We start from the raw sequence: 17,500 nt of genomic DNA, 5'->3' as shown, positions 1-17,500 counted from the left end.
GTGTGTGTGTATGTGTAGGACGAATTGAATTTTTTAGAAGTTTTGCCTATGGAGTCGATCCTTGACCTGTACCAACATAATCACGAAGCCAACACGCTAGCAACTAAGCCATGAACGATGATACAACAGTTCATCGTGTCCCTGATCACACTTTTCATGAAGAGCCCCCACTATAGCTCTCAGACACTCCATCTCAAACACATTCAAAATTCTTTCTGTCTCTCTTAAATGCAAAGTCTCCGCCCCATACATTTGGCCTTTTTTTTTCCTGAGCAAATATAATAGAAACATCTGAATAAAATTACTGAGCTACAGCAGAAACGAAAATGGCTATAGAAAATGAATCTGTTCGTAAAGAGATATATCTATTAACATTATGCGGGTGGTGCGTTCTATAGTTTTCGTAGCGCAAAGGTTTAACGAAGTTATTTAGTTTTAAAGCAACTCGACACAAATAGAATTTCAATAAAAGAAATTCTATTTTCTCCGGAGTTAATCTTAAAATGAATAAAATTTTCTGGCATCATCCAGAAGCACATGTAGGGTCAATATTGTCGTATCGACGGTATTAGAAAGTTTATAGAAGCCTATCACTACTATCAATGCCTCATATACTTATAGTGATTACATCCAACCAAATAGGAAAAGGATTGAAAAGCCCAATAGCAATAGTTCAGATCCATTTGAGAATGAATTTCCAAGGCAATAAGAAAGAAAAATTCTATTGACAAAAACAACATCCAGGAAGATCAAGGTGATTTGTCCCATTCACCTCGTCGATTGGTCCACAGACCAATAGACTTTACAAGTCAGGCACTGCGTGTCACAAGCCAACACGATCAGTTAAGCCAGTATGATCCACAAGTGAGTGAGGTTTACCCTTCGTTTTCCTAAGGTTGACGAGTTAAACACCTAAAGTTCATACATATTCAGATAGCATACTAGGTTATGTAAATACTTTTAAATAATTTTCTGGGAATACTGATTAATCTATGGTAAGTTGAATTCGAGGAAGATTTACTCCTGAGTACAAAAGAATGTAGACACACTCAAGGATACTGAAGTATCTAGATTAATTTAGAGATACTAAGTAACCTAAATTTACTGATGGATAATGAAGATTTATTGTTTCTTCAGGAATACTAAGGGTTCAGAATTCAAACAAGCACATTGCAATTACGATTTTTATTCCAGAATAATACGAATTTATTTAGCAAAATTAAAGACTCGAGATAAGTGTACAAACACAGCAGTTTCAAAGTTACATTAGGAATATTGACCTTCTAAGATTAAAAAATACTGCACAGACTTAATTCACTGTAATTCTATAATAAAACATGGTTCATTTGGAAGATTCTTAGATTTATATATATTGTGGAAATACGAATCATTCTGTTTTCATACACACCATTCCACTGCAGAGGTTTCATTGGTTTCATATTTACACATTATTCATCTCACGGGGTATCCATTCTCCGGATCCTTGAGCTTTTCCAGGACCTGTAAGCTTTCTTCAGACCCTTGGAATTTTCTAAGAGCCTTCGAGTCCCCCTAGGAAACTATCATTTTATAAAAACTCCTGAGATCACCCATTGCCTATAGACTCCCTCGAAATCCTTAGACTATCTTAAGAATCGTGGTTTTCTTGCAACTCTTAGCTTGTCCCAGTAGATTTTTTTCCTTCCAAGATCCTTGAATTTTTTCAATTCTTTAACTTTTCTATGACTCTTGGAATTTCTTAGGACTTGATAACTGTTTTAGGATCACTGGACTTCCTCAAAATCACGAGAATCTTTTCTTTGACCTCTAAGTTCTTTTAAGGTCCTGGATGTTTCCCTAGACCTATGAAATTCGAGAATCCTCACGTTCCCCTGTGATATTTGGGTTCTTCCAAGGACCAAAACCTCTGTTAGGAATTTTTCCTTATCCTAAGACCAGAATTGGTTGTTGGTTTCTTCATGGATATGGTTATGCAGTAGGAAATATTGTGAAGATAATGTGAGCTTTTATTGTGTGTCATCTTTTGTTATTCTTTTTATTACTTAATACCAGGTCAATGCTTCCAGTAACACTGTACCTCTGGGTTACTTGCAAGATTTTAGAAGTGGGTCTGTTCTCTACAGATAGGTAGGTTATTTGCCAATCTCGCTCTTTCTGCTACAGGTTACTTACTGAGGCCACAGCTGTCCAACTTATGTCGTTGTGCTGTAAAACTGGATACATTGCCACTTTAGCTGTTCCAGGAACGGAGAAGTCTGTTGAAATAAACGAGGCTCATTAATGATTAACAGAAGAACATTTCTATCGTTGACTTTACGGAGCAGTGTAGCCTATGTATGTGCATTGTGAAAACATGTGTAAACTGGACACATTGCCACTTTAGTTGTTCTAGGAACAAAGAAGCCTGTGGAATCAAACGAAGCTCATTAAGGATGAACAGAAGAACATTTCTATCGTTGACTTAACGGGGCAGTGTAGTCTATGTATGTGGATTGTGAAAGCATGTGTGTGTATATCTTAACGATTGGAAGAGGTAATAGGTCAGGCATTTAATGAGGTTATTCAATTTATGAATAGGAACATGAATGGCATCAAAATTACATAAAGCTATAGATACGAAAACTCCCTAAATAAATAAAAGAAATGAGAGTAGTCACATATGAAAATATTAGAAATGAGGAAGTATTTATAAAAGTACTGTACATATCAAATATTAAGGGACCTAATATATTTTCGTCCTAATGTGCGTCAAATAGATAGCATTGAAAAAAGAGGGTAATTTCATTTGTGTCTATCAATGGTTGAGGATTAAGTATGGTATCGATTTTTTTTCACAAATTGTCTAATTTGTTTTTCTAACAGGAAACGTACGGCCTCATTGTTCATCGGGTCTTCTTGTTATAGCTCTACTTTTTGAAGAAACATCAAATTACTATCTGTGTTCAGTGAAAGTCGTGGTGTTTTTATGTCAATGACAAATAGAAGGAGTAGAAGGGTAGTAGTCACCTGATGTCAGCTTTCCTAATGTGAAAAGATAGTGGAAGAAATACTGAAACTGACATAGTACTTGGGGTTACACTTTCGGTAAGAGGTGAATCTGTTGACGGATGTTGGGGACTGGAAAGGAAATAGGATGTCCTCTCTTATGTCCACCTTCGAGGATCACCCCGTGCAGAAACCAACATTTGACACATTTCCAGTTGATTCAGGACAGAAACTAAAATTATCATAGATAGTTTCTTAAACTCTGATTCGGAGATCCCTTAGGGGTCTATGAATAAATTTCAAGGATCTATAAATCTGGCGCTTAGATTAATTTCTTACCTCACCTCTCTCATGATTTCCTAGTTATACTTTACAATCAATCCTAATTTTCTTCTCCATCTCAACTCTCACATCCTCCTCATCTCACATGCCATTTCTGGGCCTTTATCACTTTCTGCTTGAAACATTGACACTCCTTTATTCCTGTTTCTCCATTATTCTTCATCACCTCCCACACTACTTTCAGCTTCTGTCATTCTTCCTCTTTGTCCTTCTCATCTGATTTGTCCACCCTTAGCACTTCACCATATGACAAAATGTGCCCTTCTCCTTATCATCTTAAGATAATGATTTTATAATAATAGTAATAATTAGTAAGAGTAGTAGTAACAATAGTTGTAGTAGAAATAATAATAAAAGTCAAAATAATATATATATATATATATATATATATAAATATATACGTATATACATATATATATATGTATATATATATATATATATATATACAATATATATATGTATATATATACATATATATATATATATATATATATATATGTACATACGTCCGGTCCAAGGGTTTGCACCCACTTGGACAAGAGACTGCCTAACTTTGACGAAGTGAGACGGCTTGTCCCTACTGGCGTCTTTACTTGGGTCTGGCGCAGACAGACCTATAACCGTAAGGAAGTGGTCGCCAGATGGTACTGAGCAACAGTCTCAAAGTCTACAACAGGCCTAGCAAGCCGGTAAACTTATGATCATGCTCAAGAAACTCACGTTTTGCCTCGGAACCCTGACGTCGACATTGATCCTCGACTGCGAGGAAATGGACACTGTCTCCGGAACGATCCTAGAAACTCCAGGAAAATTTTACGAGTTGCTACTTTAAATGTGGGAGCGCTTAGAGCGAAGGAAGAAGAACTGATTTTACTAACGAAGGAAAGAAATTCTTGGTATATGTGAAACAAGACTTGCAGGCGAAGGCAGTAAGATCTTACATGATAACTACCAGCTAATATATAGTGGTGGTGGAAATACCAGACATGGATTGGGAGTATTGTTAGCTGAAGAACTAGCACAAAGAATCAGCAGGGTAGAACAGAAAAATGAGAGGATTTGGCTTTTTCTGTTAAAATAAATGAACTAAATTTAAGCTTTGTACAAGTCTACGCCCCACAACAAGTAAGACCGGTAGATGAAAGGGAAATATTCTATGAAGACTTACAGAATGTTAGAAGTGACTTGCCATATGACGATAATGTAATCATCATGGGTGACTTAGATGGACATACTGAACAAGACCGATTAGGACTGGAACATGTCATAGGAGCACATAGCATTGGCGAAAAGAACCTTGCAGGAGAACGGCTTCTCGATTTTTGTATGTTAAATAACATTAGTGTCATGAATAGCTTTTACGAGCATCAAGAAAACCATAAATGGACGTGGTACAGATGGAATAGTATACAACAAGAAAATACAGACAAGTCCATGATTGATCTAATGTTAAAAAAAAAAAAAAAAAAAAATCAGCGATGTAGAAAGCATACCATCGATTTCATGTGATTCAGACCACAGGATGGTCGTAGCCAAACTGAAACTTACCAAACCAAGATCTTTAAAAAAGTAAAGTCACAAAATAATTCCTGGTAGAAAATTTGAAAATTGAAAGCTGTAAAGAGGAGCTCTATGAGAGAGAGTAGAACAGAATATTCTAGAATAAAAGATTTAGACGAGGAGTGGAAAGCCTTCCATTCAACGGTCACAAAAATTGCAGAGGAGGTAGTCAAATTTAAGACATAATACGGTAAAAAGAACAAGCAAACGCACTGGTGGACAGAAAAGGTCAAAGAAACTGTCAAACTAGAAATGAGAAAATTTCGGAAATGGATGAGAACAAAGCAAATGGATGATAGATTGGAATACATTAAAGCTAGAAGAGAAACGGAGAGTATATAAAAAAAAAAAACAAGGGAAAGAATCGGGAGAGATCTTGCACATGATTTACTAGGAACTAGAAAGCTTATTTATAACTTTGCTAAAAATTACAGAAAGAAATCAGCACCACCATCATATGCTGTTAAAGATGAAAATGGAGAACTACCTACAGACTTCGAGAAAATTGACAGTAGATGGAAAAACTACTTCGAAAACTTGTTGAATATACCAAATAACGTAGAACAAAATAAACCTGAGCACAATGTAGAGGAACTCTCATAACTGGACGAAGACCCAATCACCGTTGAAGAGATAAAATCATCCTTAACTCAAATGAAAAATGGCAAAGCAGCAGGAGAAGACATGATTCCATCCGAGATATTAAAAAAATCAGGGAAGAGGGAATTCTATGGGTAAAGGACATCTTGAATAAATGCTGGGATGAAGGAAGAGTACCTAAAGATTGGAATAGATCAATAATATGCCCTATATATAAAAACAAATGAGACAAAACTGACTGTAAAAACAACAGAGGAATAGCCTTAATATCATAGCAAAATTTTATGAAAGAATATTAGAAAAGAGATGAAGGGGGATAGTATAGGACAGCTTTGATGAATGGCAGCATGGTTTTAGACCTGGAAGATCTACTATCGATCTAATTTTTGCCTTAAAAATGCTTTCTGAGAAAAACTGGGAATGTAATAGAAAAGTTTACTTAGCCTTCGTCGATCTGGAAAAGGCATTCGATCGGGTTCCTAGAAAGATCCTGTGGTGCATCTTGGATAAAGAAGAGTATAGCATTCCTCCCAAATTTAAAAGAGCAATAAAAAGCACGTACATAAACGATGCATGCTGCGTTAAGATCCAGCAGGCAAATGGGGAATGGTTTACCATAACTTCAGGAGTAAAATAAGGAAGTGTGTTTTCCCCCAGTCTTATTCATCATCTTCATGTACTATTGTGGAAAGTTAGTGACGAGAAGAGCGGATGGAGAAATATTCGGCTACGCAGACGATCTGGCATTGGTAGCAGAAAATGAAGAAGTGTTACAGAGGTTTATTTTAGTTTGGGATGAAGAATTATCAGCCAAAGGTATGAAAATTAATAAAGGAAAAACAGGCTATGCTGCTGAGTAGAAATCAAGAAGACATACAAGTGAGATTAGGAAATACAATTTTGAATCAAACAAATCAGTTAAGATATTTAGGAGTAGTTTTTATACTACTATAAATTTTCTATTTTTCATATTACTATTCGCAACTTAAATCATAATCATTTCCACATTATATTTTTCTTCTGTTATCTTTGCCAAATACAAGTCCTTTCTAGTCAGTAATATGACTCCTCCCCCCTGTCTATCCGTTCGATTTTTCGCTCAGTGGTTGTATAGACCTTGTTTCGCCATACTTGATGATAGAGGACCTTTCAATTTTGTCTCCACAATTCCCATTATGTCTGGTTTCTCTATTTACAGATAGTCGTTAATATATTTCAGAAATCATACCGTCCATGTTTGTGTATGCCTTTTTTAATTTCTATTTTCTTCCGTTTTTTGTTTTACGTTTCCTTTTTCTGATGTACCATTTTCTCAGCCTCAGATTCATTACTCAAAAAAAAAAAAAAAAAAAAAAAAAAAAAAAAAACTTCGTTCTTCTCTCGTTGTTTTCATCTTCTTTATTTCTTAGTGCCTTATCTTTCTCTATTTCCTCATCGCTCATTTTATCCACACATTTGTGTAATTTTCACTGTTAGCTAGTTTTGTCGCTTTCGATAGTATCCCTTCAGCTATCATTTGAGTCCTTAGTTTTATTTTCAATGGCCGATATTGTTTTTCTCTAGAGTAAGTGCTCATTCTATGCACCTCATTGATTTCTTTAACTAGTTCTTGGCCTTCATCTTGAACTGCTTTCAGAATTTCCTTCGCAATTTCTTTCTCTTCTTTTTCTCTTTGGTATTTGTATACATTGTGTTTTTCTTTGATACCATAAACTACAATGCATTTATCTTTATCCACTGTGTTTCTCACCCAGTTTTCCTTTTCTTTAATTACTTTAATTACTGTTTCTTTTGCATTTATCCTCTACCTGCTGTTGTACTATTTTTTTGAAATTTATTTTCTGATTTTCACGTTCCTGTTTCCACTGTTTTTTTTTTTTTTTTTATTTATCATTATTTTTTTTTTTTTCAAGGAGGTCTGTCTCTTTGATTGATTCTTCCACTTTTTTCGGTCACTGCTTGTATTTGCTCTTTGACCTCTTTCTTCAATTATTTGTTTTTGTTTCTATCCTAGTTTTCCTTTCTTTTGTTATATCTTTGAATCACATTTAGTTCATTTTAGATCATTCGACTCTGATTATTTCCTCGTTAGTTTTACGTAAATTTGTCATCTCTATGCATGGCTCAATAATCAATTCTTAGATCTATTAATTCCTCCATCAAGTCGTTGATGTCTCGATTCCTTAGAACACTTCTATACTTTTATCCATAACTTTTCCTATTGCTCCTCTTTCTCTCTAAAAACCCGAAGGAATATTGTTTTCCCGCCTTTGAGTAGACTTCGGGGTGTCATTTAGACACATCCTCTTCGGTATTACACCCAGTGTCGATTCCACTCTACTCATGTCCAATCCTTTCTTCATTGGTTCATTAATTCTTTTGTCTTCTCTTCCTTCCTTCATTTCGTGCTGTACTATACTTTTCCAAAAACTGGATTTTACACCTTACCGGTCACTCGATTACATAGCTCTCTCATTCCAAAAATACAACAACAAGGCGTTTCCTTGTTCCAAGCGACAAAAACGCTAGGTCGGAGCTCATTCGCTAGATTTTCTTCCTCTCCGACGACGTGTGTGTGTGTGTGTGTGTGTGTGTGTGTGTGTGTGTGTGTGTGTGTATGTGTGTGTCCATGTGTGTTTATTTATGTCTATGTGTGTCTGCGTGGGTATTCGTTTGATTACATTCTGGTCAGACGGTGCTGTCGTTTGTGTTCGCGTGTCAATTGCCACAGGGATCCACACAAACTCACTCTCCAGCAATGCTGGATCTTCGAATCACCAGCGCAAACACCCTTTTTCTTGATTTTGTGTTCAGTAGAATGTTTATCCGTATGCACGAAAATAAATGATGTGACATTAAATGAAAATTCTGACCTATTTACTTTTGTGTGGAGTTCAAGATTCTATAGTATATAATTTGTCATACTGTAAAACATGTTCAATTTGAGTACTTCTTATTAAAAATACAGGATAGGTCTTAGATATACTTGGTATACCTTGAACAATATTCTTATAGTTCAGAATTGGAGGGTGACCCATACTTACGTTATAGTCAGGCTTTACTGGGTAAGGCCATTCTTTTTCACTTAAAGATTTATTGATGGCTTGCTGAAGCTCTGGATATTTCGCAAGGTCTTTTAACACGGTGTCTCTGAACTTTGGTCGGTCGACGTCCTCATTTTCAGTCAGCTGTAAAAACAAAAACGAGTTACAGTACAGGGATATAGAGTTGAAAGGTAAATCAAAGGGAGAGGAGTTAGTTCATAGCTAACGTTTAGCTGAACGTAAATAAAACCGACACTGTTAGACAAATTGTATTCATACATCAGTTTCGTTGGACACTGCCACCATCTTCAATGATACGAAATAAGTCACTGTATTTTTCATTCATTATGTATCCTAAAGTTCATACATAATTCATATTCAAATCAAGCATCAACCCTTATCAATGCATCACCTGCTGGAGTGTGCATAATTTTATTAAAAAAATGTTGTGACATAATATTTTGGCAGTGCCTATTAAGCCATCTGATTTTCTTCTTTTTCCTTTTATGCCATCACTATCGCTTAACATGCGAGGTGACATTTTTTTTACATCAGTAGCACAACCTAAAATAAAAGAAAAAGAAAAGAAAAAGTAAAACTTGGAAAAGATGGAAAAAAGAGAACGTAAAAGACATAAAAATGCAAGGATCAACCAAAACTATTCTATATATATGTGAACGATAAAGAGAGAAAAACTACGCTAGGAAAACATAGAATACACAAAATATATAGAAATGGCTGAAGTCATGAGTAAACATTTCAAATCGGTTTTCACTAGAGAAAAAGTATGGCACTAGGATGAAGGGCGAGAAGTGAATTCCCTCTCTGTGGAGAAGATACTAGCAACACGAGCTGAAATAATGGACCAAATAACAAGCATTGATATCAGGTCCGGATGGAATTGCAAACTGGATACTGAAGGAGTGCAAAGATAAATTGGTAGGCAAAATATATAATATAATAAGTTGTTCACTTAAGGAAGGAAAATACCAGAAGACTGGAAAAAGGCCAACATCGTACCAATATATAAAGGAGGAAACAAGGAAGACCCAACAAATTACAGACCGGTTTCCCTTACAAGTACCGTAGCCAAAATTTGTGAAAAGCTTATTAAGAATAGATGGATAAAACATCTGAAAAAAAACAACATACTAAACCTGAAACAGTTTGGATTCAGACAAGGAAGATCATGTGTCACAAATCTAATGTTTTTACTCAAGACTATTAGATATAATGCAGGAAAGGAGCGAGTGGGCTGATCGTGCTTCACTAAGTAAATGCACAAGCACACACACACACACACACACACACACACACACACACACACACACACACACACACACACACACACACACACACACACACACACACACACACACACACACACACACACACACACACACACACTCGTGGGCGGGGAGTTGGGTGTGTGTGTGTGTGTGTAAGGTCATAGCATTACCCATAGATCGGACCTACGATCTCTGAGCTCTCTTCCAGGAGGGAAATAGCTGTCGATCACGAGTCCAACACGTGATCCAAAGACCAAGTGAAATACACACACACACACACACACACACACACACACACACACACACACACACACACACACACACACGCACACACACACACACACACACACACACACACACACACACACACACACACATGCGCGTATACACACACATACACACACACACACACACAACACACACACACACACATACACACACACACTCACACACACACACACACACACACACACACACACACACACACACACACACACACACACACACACACACACACAACACACACACACACACACACACACACACACACACACACACACACACACACACACACACACACACACACACACACACACACACACACACACACACGCACACACACACACACACACAATGCACACACACACACACACACACACACACACACACACACACACACACACACACACACACACACACACACACACACACACACACACACATATACACACACACACGCACGCATGCACGCACACACACACACACAAAGTTTGGAAAAGATGGAAAAAAGGTAAAAAACAAACAAACGTGTAAATAGCAAACTCATATCAAACTAAGAAATGATTTTGTAAAAGTACACAGAGATGAAAAGAGAAACTATGAAAAGGACATAATAGTAAAATGCAAGGTACAACCTAAACTATTTTACAGGTATGTAAATGGTAAACTAAAAGACAAAAACAAGAAATAGTAAGACTACGCCAAGGGAATTATGAATATAAAGAAGATGTAGAAATGGTTAAGGTTATGAACAAACATTTCAAATCAGTATTCTCAATTGAAAATTCACAAAACTGTGAGGAAATACAGAGAGAAAGAAACCCACAAATGGAAGAAATAACTGTGACACAGAAGGAAATCAGAGACCAAGTAAAAAAAACCTTGATGTCAGAAAATCACACGGTCCGGATGGAATTGCAAACTGGATATTGAAAGAATGCATAGATGAGTTGACAAAATATACAAGATTATCAAATACTCACTCAAAGAAGGAAAGGTACCACAGGATTGAAAAAATGTAAATATTGTACCAATATATAAAAGAGGGGACAAGGAAAATCCAACTAACTACAGACCGGTCTCCCTTACAAACGCAATAGCAAAAATATGTGAAAATTTGGATTTAGACAAGGAAGGTCATGTACCACAAACTTGATCTGCTTTTACTCGAAACTAATAGAAATAATACAAGGGGTGGATGGGCGGATTGTGTTTTTTTAGATCTACCAAAAACATTTGATAAAGTACCACCAAAAAATAATAAGAAAAATAGATTCATTAGGTGGTATCAAAGGAAAATTATTGGAATGGATGGAAGACTGGGAAGACTGGGAAAAAAAGAGGGTAGTAATTAGAGGCAAATACTCGACCTGGGAAGAAATGATAAGTGGTGTCCCACAAGGTTCGGTATTGGCTCCAATCATGATCCAATGGCCCCTTGTTACAATAACCTATCTATTGAGGCGTCCCACTCCCGAAGTGAGAGTGAAAAAATCAGCATGTACGAGGAGAGTATACCAGCGCTCATTCACACTGATAACATTCACGACTTCAGTTGGGATGGTTCCCAGGGTAAAGGTATTCTAAGCTCGTCTGGCAGAGGTGATAGTAGAAAAGAAACAACAACCGAAGAGCAGTATCATTACGTGGATGAGATGTAGACTGTCATTCTCATTCTTAAGATCAGCTGTCCCCACCTCTTAAATCAGCACATATGCAGAACCTCATTTTTTAGTAGAATGTAATACAAAGTCTAATAAATGAATCCCTGTGTTAGGCTTAATTAAAGTTAAATAATATAGAATACAAAAAGGTGGTCGACCAGTCATTGGCGAGAGGACAATGAACTAGGTGGAAGACAAATCCTGACTTCTTTCACCACACAGTTCCATGAGGATGGAGGTCGTTTTAAACATGAAAAGTAGTAGTAGTAGTAGTAGTAGTAGTAGTAGTAGTAGTAGTAACAATGGTAGTAGTAGTTATAATAGTAGCGGTAGTCTTGATGCATACTCACGCATAGGGATAAGGCACCTCCGGAAAAAATAGATCTTATATTCAAACAAGAGAATCTAAAAAACATAGAGGGACACCAATACATTCGTGTTATTGTTTCAAGCCATTGATTTGAATATATCTGTGAATGTGAAATTTTCATAAGAATATAGATATTTCCATTACTTTAAGAAGAATGAATATTAGAATAGGTTTTAAATGTGCAAAGAATTAAGTGAAAATTTTTATGTGTGCAATTGTACTGATGTATTAGCTCAGGCGTGGAAGTTGCACCTGGAATTACTTTGGCCAAAATTTAGAAGGCATCAACCAATGCAAGGAATTATTCCCTGAATGCCATAGAAGGCGAAATCACAGCATGCTTCGTTTGATACATTTAAATTGAAATAACTGAACGTTAAATCTTACCAGTCCTTCTTGCAGCAGAAGACACTTGCGAATGGAATTAATAGGAAAGCTCTTCCTAGCGTGAGAAGTTGGTTTGCTTGATCTGTCAGTATTCGGAACTGAAAGTAGAATAAATTTGATATTTTTCCTTTTACTTCGACATTTATATATTGTAAACCCGTATTCTTTGTCACCTCGCAAAAAAAAAAAAAAAAAAAAAAAATATCTACCTTGTACAACCAGAATGGAAACTTTTATTCAATGATTCTACCCGAGTTAAGGCTTTCTTAACATTGAAATACGTAGCACTGCTATAGGCCTAGCACAAAATGAAAACTTTGAGGAATGTCAACACAATGCAAAGAACAGCGATCAAAACTGTTCCCAGCCTTGCATTTAAGTCGTCCGAAGAGGTTACTGAATCGCTAAACCTGCAGTTATAGGAATATATACATATATATATATATATATATATATATATATATATATATATATATGTGTGTGTGTGTATACAGTATATATATATATATATATATATATATATATATATATATATATATATATATATATATATATGTGCGTGAGTAACCACCAGGAAAAAATAAACTAACAAAGCAGAGCGATTTCGTATAATTACATCTCCAGTGCCAATAGCACTGATGTAATTATACAAAAGCGCTCTGCTTCGTTTGTTTGCTTTTCCTGATGGTTATTCGTGCATTTGTGAATACACGTTCTTGGTGTTTTCATTGCATATATATATATATATATATATATATATATATAATATATACATACATATATATATATATATATATATATATATATATGTGTGTGTGTGTGTGTGTGTGTAAATGTATATATATATATATATATATATATATATATATAATATGAAAACCGGGTTCTTATTTAATATAGAAACCCCAGAACCAGCTCACTGTTTATGAAAAACTACATCCAAAACCAACGTGGTATATCTTTTTCATTGTTTCGCCGGGGGCTGCGCACCTCGCAATTAAACAAACGTTGGACATACTAGATGTAGTCTCAGCAAAAGTCTATCTTTACGCCAGCAGGACGGGGCTATTAAAAAACATTGCTCAAAACATCATAACCAGACCATTGACAGAGACACCCTGATCCAGTGTCCCAAAATCATCGGACACAATGAGGACCCCAGAAGGTTTATTCTTTAGAGGCCTTTCATATTAGGGATAATGTACCTACAATTAATATCTAATCCAATATGACCTCCAGTAATTCTCTCTATAACGACACGCCCCTGGCCGATCCTTACAACGCCTCTGACAGAGGACGCTCTAGAAATGACTGGAGTCACTTGTCCTTTCTGGAGTCGTTTTTCGTTCCTGATATCGCCCCTCCTGGCCGATATTTAAAACGCCCTGGGAGAGGACACACTACAAGTGACTGTAGTCGTTTTTTCTTCCTACAACACACCTGGCAGAGGACTCCCAGAAAGCTATTGCAATTCATAATCACCATCGTATGTAGGTGTTAGACCTACATTCTCAACGCTCAACCAAAGTGTCATTCTCTCCAGAAGAAGTTTTTGGACACTTTCCGCCTCTCATACTTCTTAGGTTAAATAGTGATAGGATCATTAATAGAATTTTAATGCATGGGTAAGATTTTGTAATGAAATAAAGTTTGTTAAATCTTCATGATTTTCATCCTACCTCTGATTTGATAAAGAACCCTAAAATCTCTATCAAGTCATTGGGTTGGGAAACTTTACGAAAGTAATTAAAGCCTAAAAGACTGGCACGATAATATGTGTGTGTGTGTGTGTGTGTGTGTGTGTGTGTGTGTGTGTGTGTGTGTGTGTGTGTGTGTGTGTGTGTGTGTGTGTGTGTGTGTGTGTTTGTGTGTGTGTGTGCATGTGTGTGTTTGTGTATGCGCGTCTGTGTGTATGTGAATGTGGAACCTGATTATAACCCGATCTTCAATGGGGAAGAGCGAAATAGGCTAATTTGAAATCTGTTAGCAGTTAACGGAAATACTTAGTAAGTCTGTTGACACTTGATTCATGCCTTCTTGGGGACAGGCAATCGTTGTTCTTATATTTGAAAAGGTTGATAAATCATACAGACCAATCAGTTTGACATCGATTATAGGTGAAAGGCTGGAATCATCAATAGCAAATACCATTAGGGAACATTTAGAAAGGCATAACCTAATTCATGACTTATAGCATGGGTTCACCATGCTATGTGTAACTAACATTGTGTAACTAACATTGTAACTAACATTGTGTAACTAACATTATGTAACTAACATGTGCAACTAACATTATGTGTAATTAACATTCTATTCTTTTATACTAATGTCTACAAGGCGGCAGATAACAATGGTAGTTACGATGTTATATACCTCGACTTTAGGAAAACGTTCGATAAGATACCTCTTCAGAGACTACTAAATAAAATCAAGGCCTATGCCATAGAAGTGTTTGAATGAATTAGAGCATAGATTAATGTCAGAAAACAGTGGATTACATTAACGGCGTAAAATCCAAATAGAGTGTTGTTACTAGCGGAGTTCTCCACAGCTCGGTTTTGGGTCCCTTATGTATATAAACGACATGGACAATGGTATTAATAGTGATGATAATAAGTTTGCATATAGCACTAAAATAGACCACCATATTAGGTCGGGAGAAGATGCTGATGATACTGCAGTAAGACCTTAATTTTTTTTTTTTTTTTTTTTTTTTTTTGCATGGTCGGAGAAATGGAAACTGGACTTCAATATAACTGCAGTGTGTTAAGCGTAGGAGTACACAACCCAACTAACAGGTATAGCATAGATAACGCCATATTAGAGAAAACAGAGTGTGAAAAGGATTTAGGAGTGTTAGTGAGTCCGAACTTGAATCCAGGAAATTGTTCATTATAGCCAACAAGGCATTAGAATCAATTACTAGGATGATTACAACAAAATATGCAGGGATAATCATTAAACTCTCTCTGGCGGTAGTTAGACCCATCTTGACTATGCGGTGCCGTTTTGCTCTCCATCCTATAGAATGTATATTTATATACTAGAATCAGTACAGAGGAGAATGACCAAAATGATACAAGGGCTTAGAAATTTAACATACGAAGATAGACTTGGGTACCTTAGCTTACATTCTCTAGAAGATAAAGAAAACGGGGTGATCTTATAGAGGCATTCAAATGAGTCAAGGGCTCACAAGAATGATGCAGGCACGGTCATTATATCAAAACAGTGGATGGCGAATGGAATAGATTTAGTACCCAGGCAGTGAGCGCTGCAACGATTGATTATTTTAAGAAAAGATTAGATAACTTTATGGACAGGGGTGGCAAGTTGTAAGGGACATAAAACCACTTAGTGTAGGTCTTAGGATCTTGTGTGTGTGTGTGTGTGTGTGTGTGTGTGTGTGTGTGTGTGTGTGTGTGTGTGTGTGTGTGTGTGTGTGTGTGTGTGTGTGTGTGTGTGTGTGTGTGTGTGTGTGTGTGTGTGTGTGTGTGTGTGTGTGTGTGTGTGCGCGTGCGTGCGTGCGTCTGCGTGTGTCTGCACGCACGTGAACATATCACCCTTTATACTTGACTGGCCACTTTACAAGAAAAACTTAGTCTTAGATGAACTCTCGAAATGACGTGTAAAACGAAAGACAGCTCTCCAGAACCTCAAGGTCTTCTATTTGAAGCCTCTTTTGTATCACCACTGACCTCTAAACATTCATTGCTCCATGGGAGTGTATTGACGATCAAAACAACTGAACTGACAACGTGTGTGGGACTGTGAGAGAGACCTTCTCTGCTAAGCCTCATATGCTTCAATTTTGACCTCTAAGTTTGAACAAGAAGGCTGGCCACTTACTGCGCATGCGCAGCTGCGCACGAAACTGTGAATAGTATGATTCTGTCGATATGTAACAGTATTGCTTTTATACTTATATATTTTTTGACCAACTTCCTGCTCTTCTATCACTCCTTTTGTTTACTTTAGATGCTGGTATGTTATTTTTTTCCGCAATGACAAATATGACAATGACAATCGATATTTATAACGACATGTGCAATATAACCTCTCTTTTGCGTTTCGTCATGTACATTTTCATCATAATAGATCTTTGCGGATGTGCTTTGTGGACACCGTCATGACCCGATGCAAATGTGTTACACGCCAGAGGAAGTGCCACCTAAACTTTCGTCACAGCTGTAACCCACAACGGAACAAAGAACTCAACTTAGTCCACAACGCAACAAAGAACTCAACATAATGGCCGCGTCACGATAGTTTCAAACGGAGGCGTTCATATATCTCGTTGTTGTTTCGAAACTAATTCCTCACTCATTTTGTAAGAATTAATATTTAGTATGCCTACGTTATATATAGAAAATCTGTTATTGCATAACCAGAAAGTGAATACGAGGTTCATCACATACTCAGCATACACTCCGAAATTGTATTCTCATAGAAAATGATTATTTAATATCCTACAAAAATGTACATCAACAAACACACATACTCGTAAACACACTCGCGCTCAGTCAACCATAACTCGGGATTTACTGGGCGGAAGCTGGAGCCCCACAACTCGTGGCAATGATCCTTGGGCCCTAAGTAGATCTCACTGAGAAGAAACGTTGAACTGATGTCTGCGTTTTATTGGTGTGGAAGTCTTTCTTTGTCACTGACTGAAAGTAATAAACGAAGGGGAGCATTCAATCCTTGTCAGAAAGGGCAAACGAAGTACATACTGTAGAGATCCTTAGGCCAGTCAGACGAGTGTCGGCCCCTCTGACCTGAACCTCCAAATGGAAATGAGGAAGTGACAGAGCCTGTAGATGAGTGGACAAGGAAATGACTGATGTCCTTCAATCTAGCAGAACTATCTCTCTAGCAGAACCCATCGTCGGAGACAGACAGACAGACAGACAGACAGACAGACAGACAGACAGACACACACACACACACACACACACACACACACACACACACACACAC

At 36.9% G+C, this 17,500-nt stretch overlaps 2 protein-coding genes across 4 annotated transcripts in view; one reads left to right on the top strand and one right to left on the bottom strand.

Annotated features, from left to right (window-relative positions):
- LOC143020273 (low-density lipoprotein receptor-related protein 4-like) overlaps positions 1-17,500 on the top strand; it is a 297,790-nt gene that overhangs the window by 8,397 nt on the left and 271,893 nt on the right. The window lies entirely within an intron of this gene.
- Positions 1,177-17,500, bottom strand: part of LOC143020276 (uncharacterized) — a 24,722-nt gene continuing 8,398 nt past the window's right edge. The window contains exons 4-7 of one of the 2 annotated variants that reach the window (XR_012965887.1): positions 12,521-12,618; positions 8,532-8,675; positions 6,103-6,227; positions 1,177-2,255 (exon numbers count right to left, since the gene is read on the bottom strand). Coding sequence is in view for 1 of the 2 variants with exons in the window: in XM_076176508.1 (XP_076032623.1) it covers positions 2,193-2,255; positions 8,532-8,675; positions 12,521-12,618 (305 nt within the window). In the remaining variant the exon portion in view is untranslated. The remainder of the gene's footprint in view (positions 2,256-6,102; positions 6,228-8,531; positions 8,676-12,520; positions 12,619-17,500) is intronic. The other variant, XM_076176508.1, reaches the window with a different exon arrangement.

This window comes from Oratosquilla oratoria, chromosome 39, assembly GCF_046742065.1.
Source record: "Oratosquilla oratoria isolate Oo_2021 chromosome 39, ASM4674206v1, whole genome shotgun sequence".
NCBI lineage: Eukaryota > Metazoa > Arthropoda > Malacostraca > Stomatopoda > Squillidae > Oratosquilla > Oratosquilla oratoria.
This window is presented reverse-complemented; position numbering and strand designations above follow the sequence as displayed.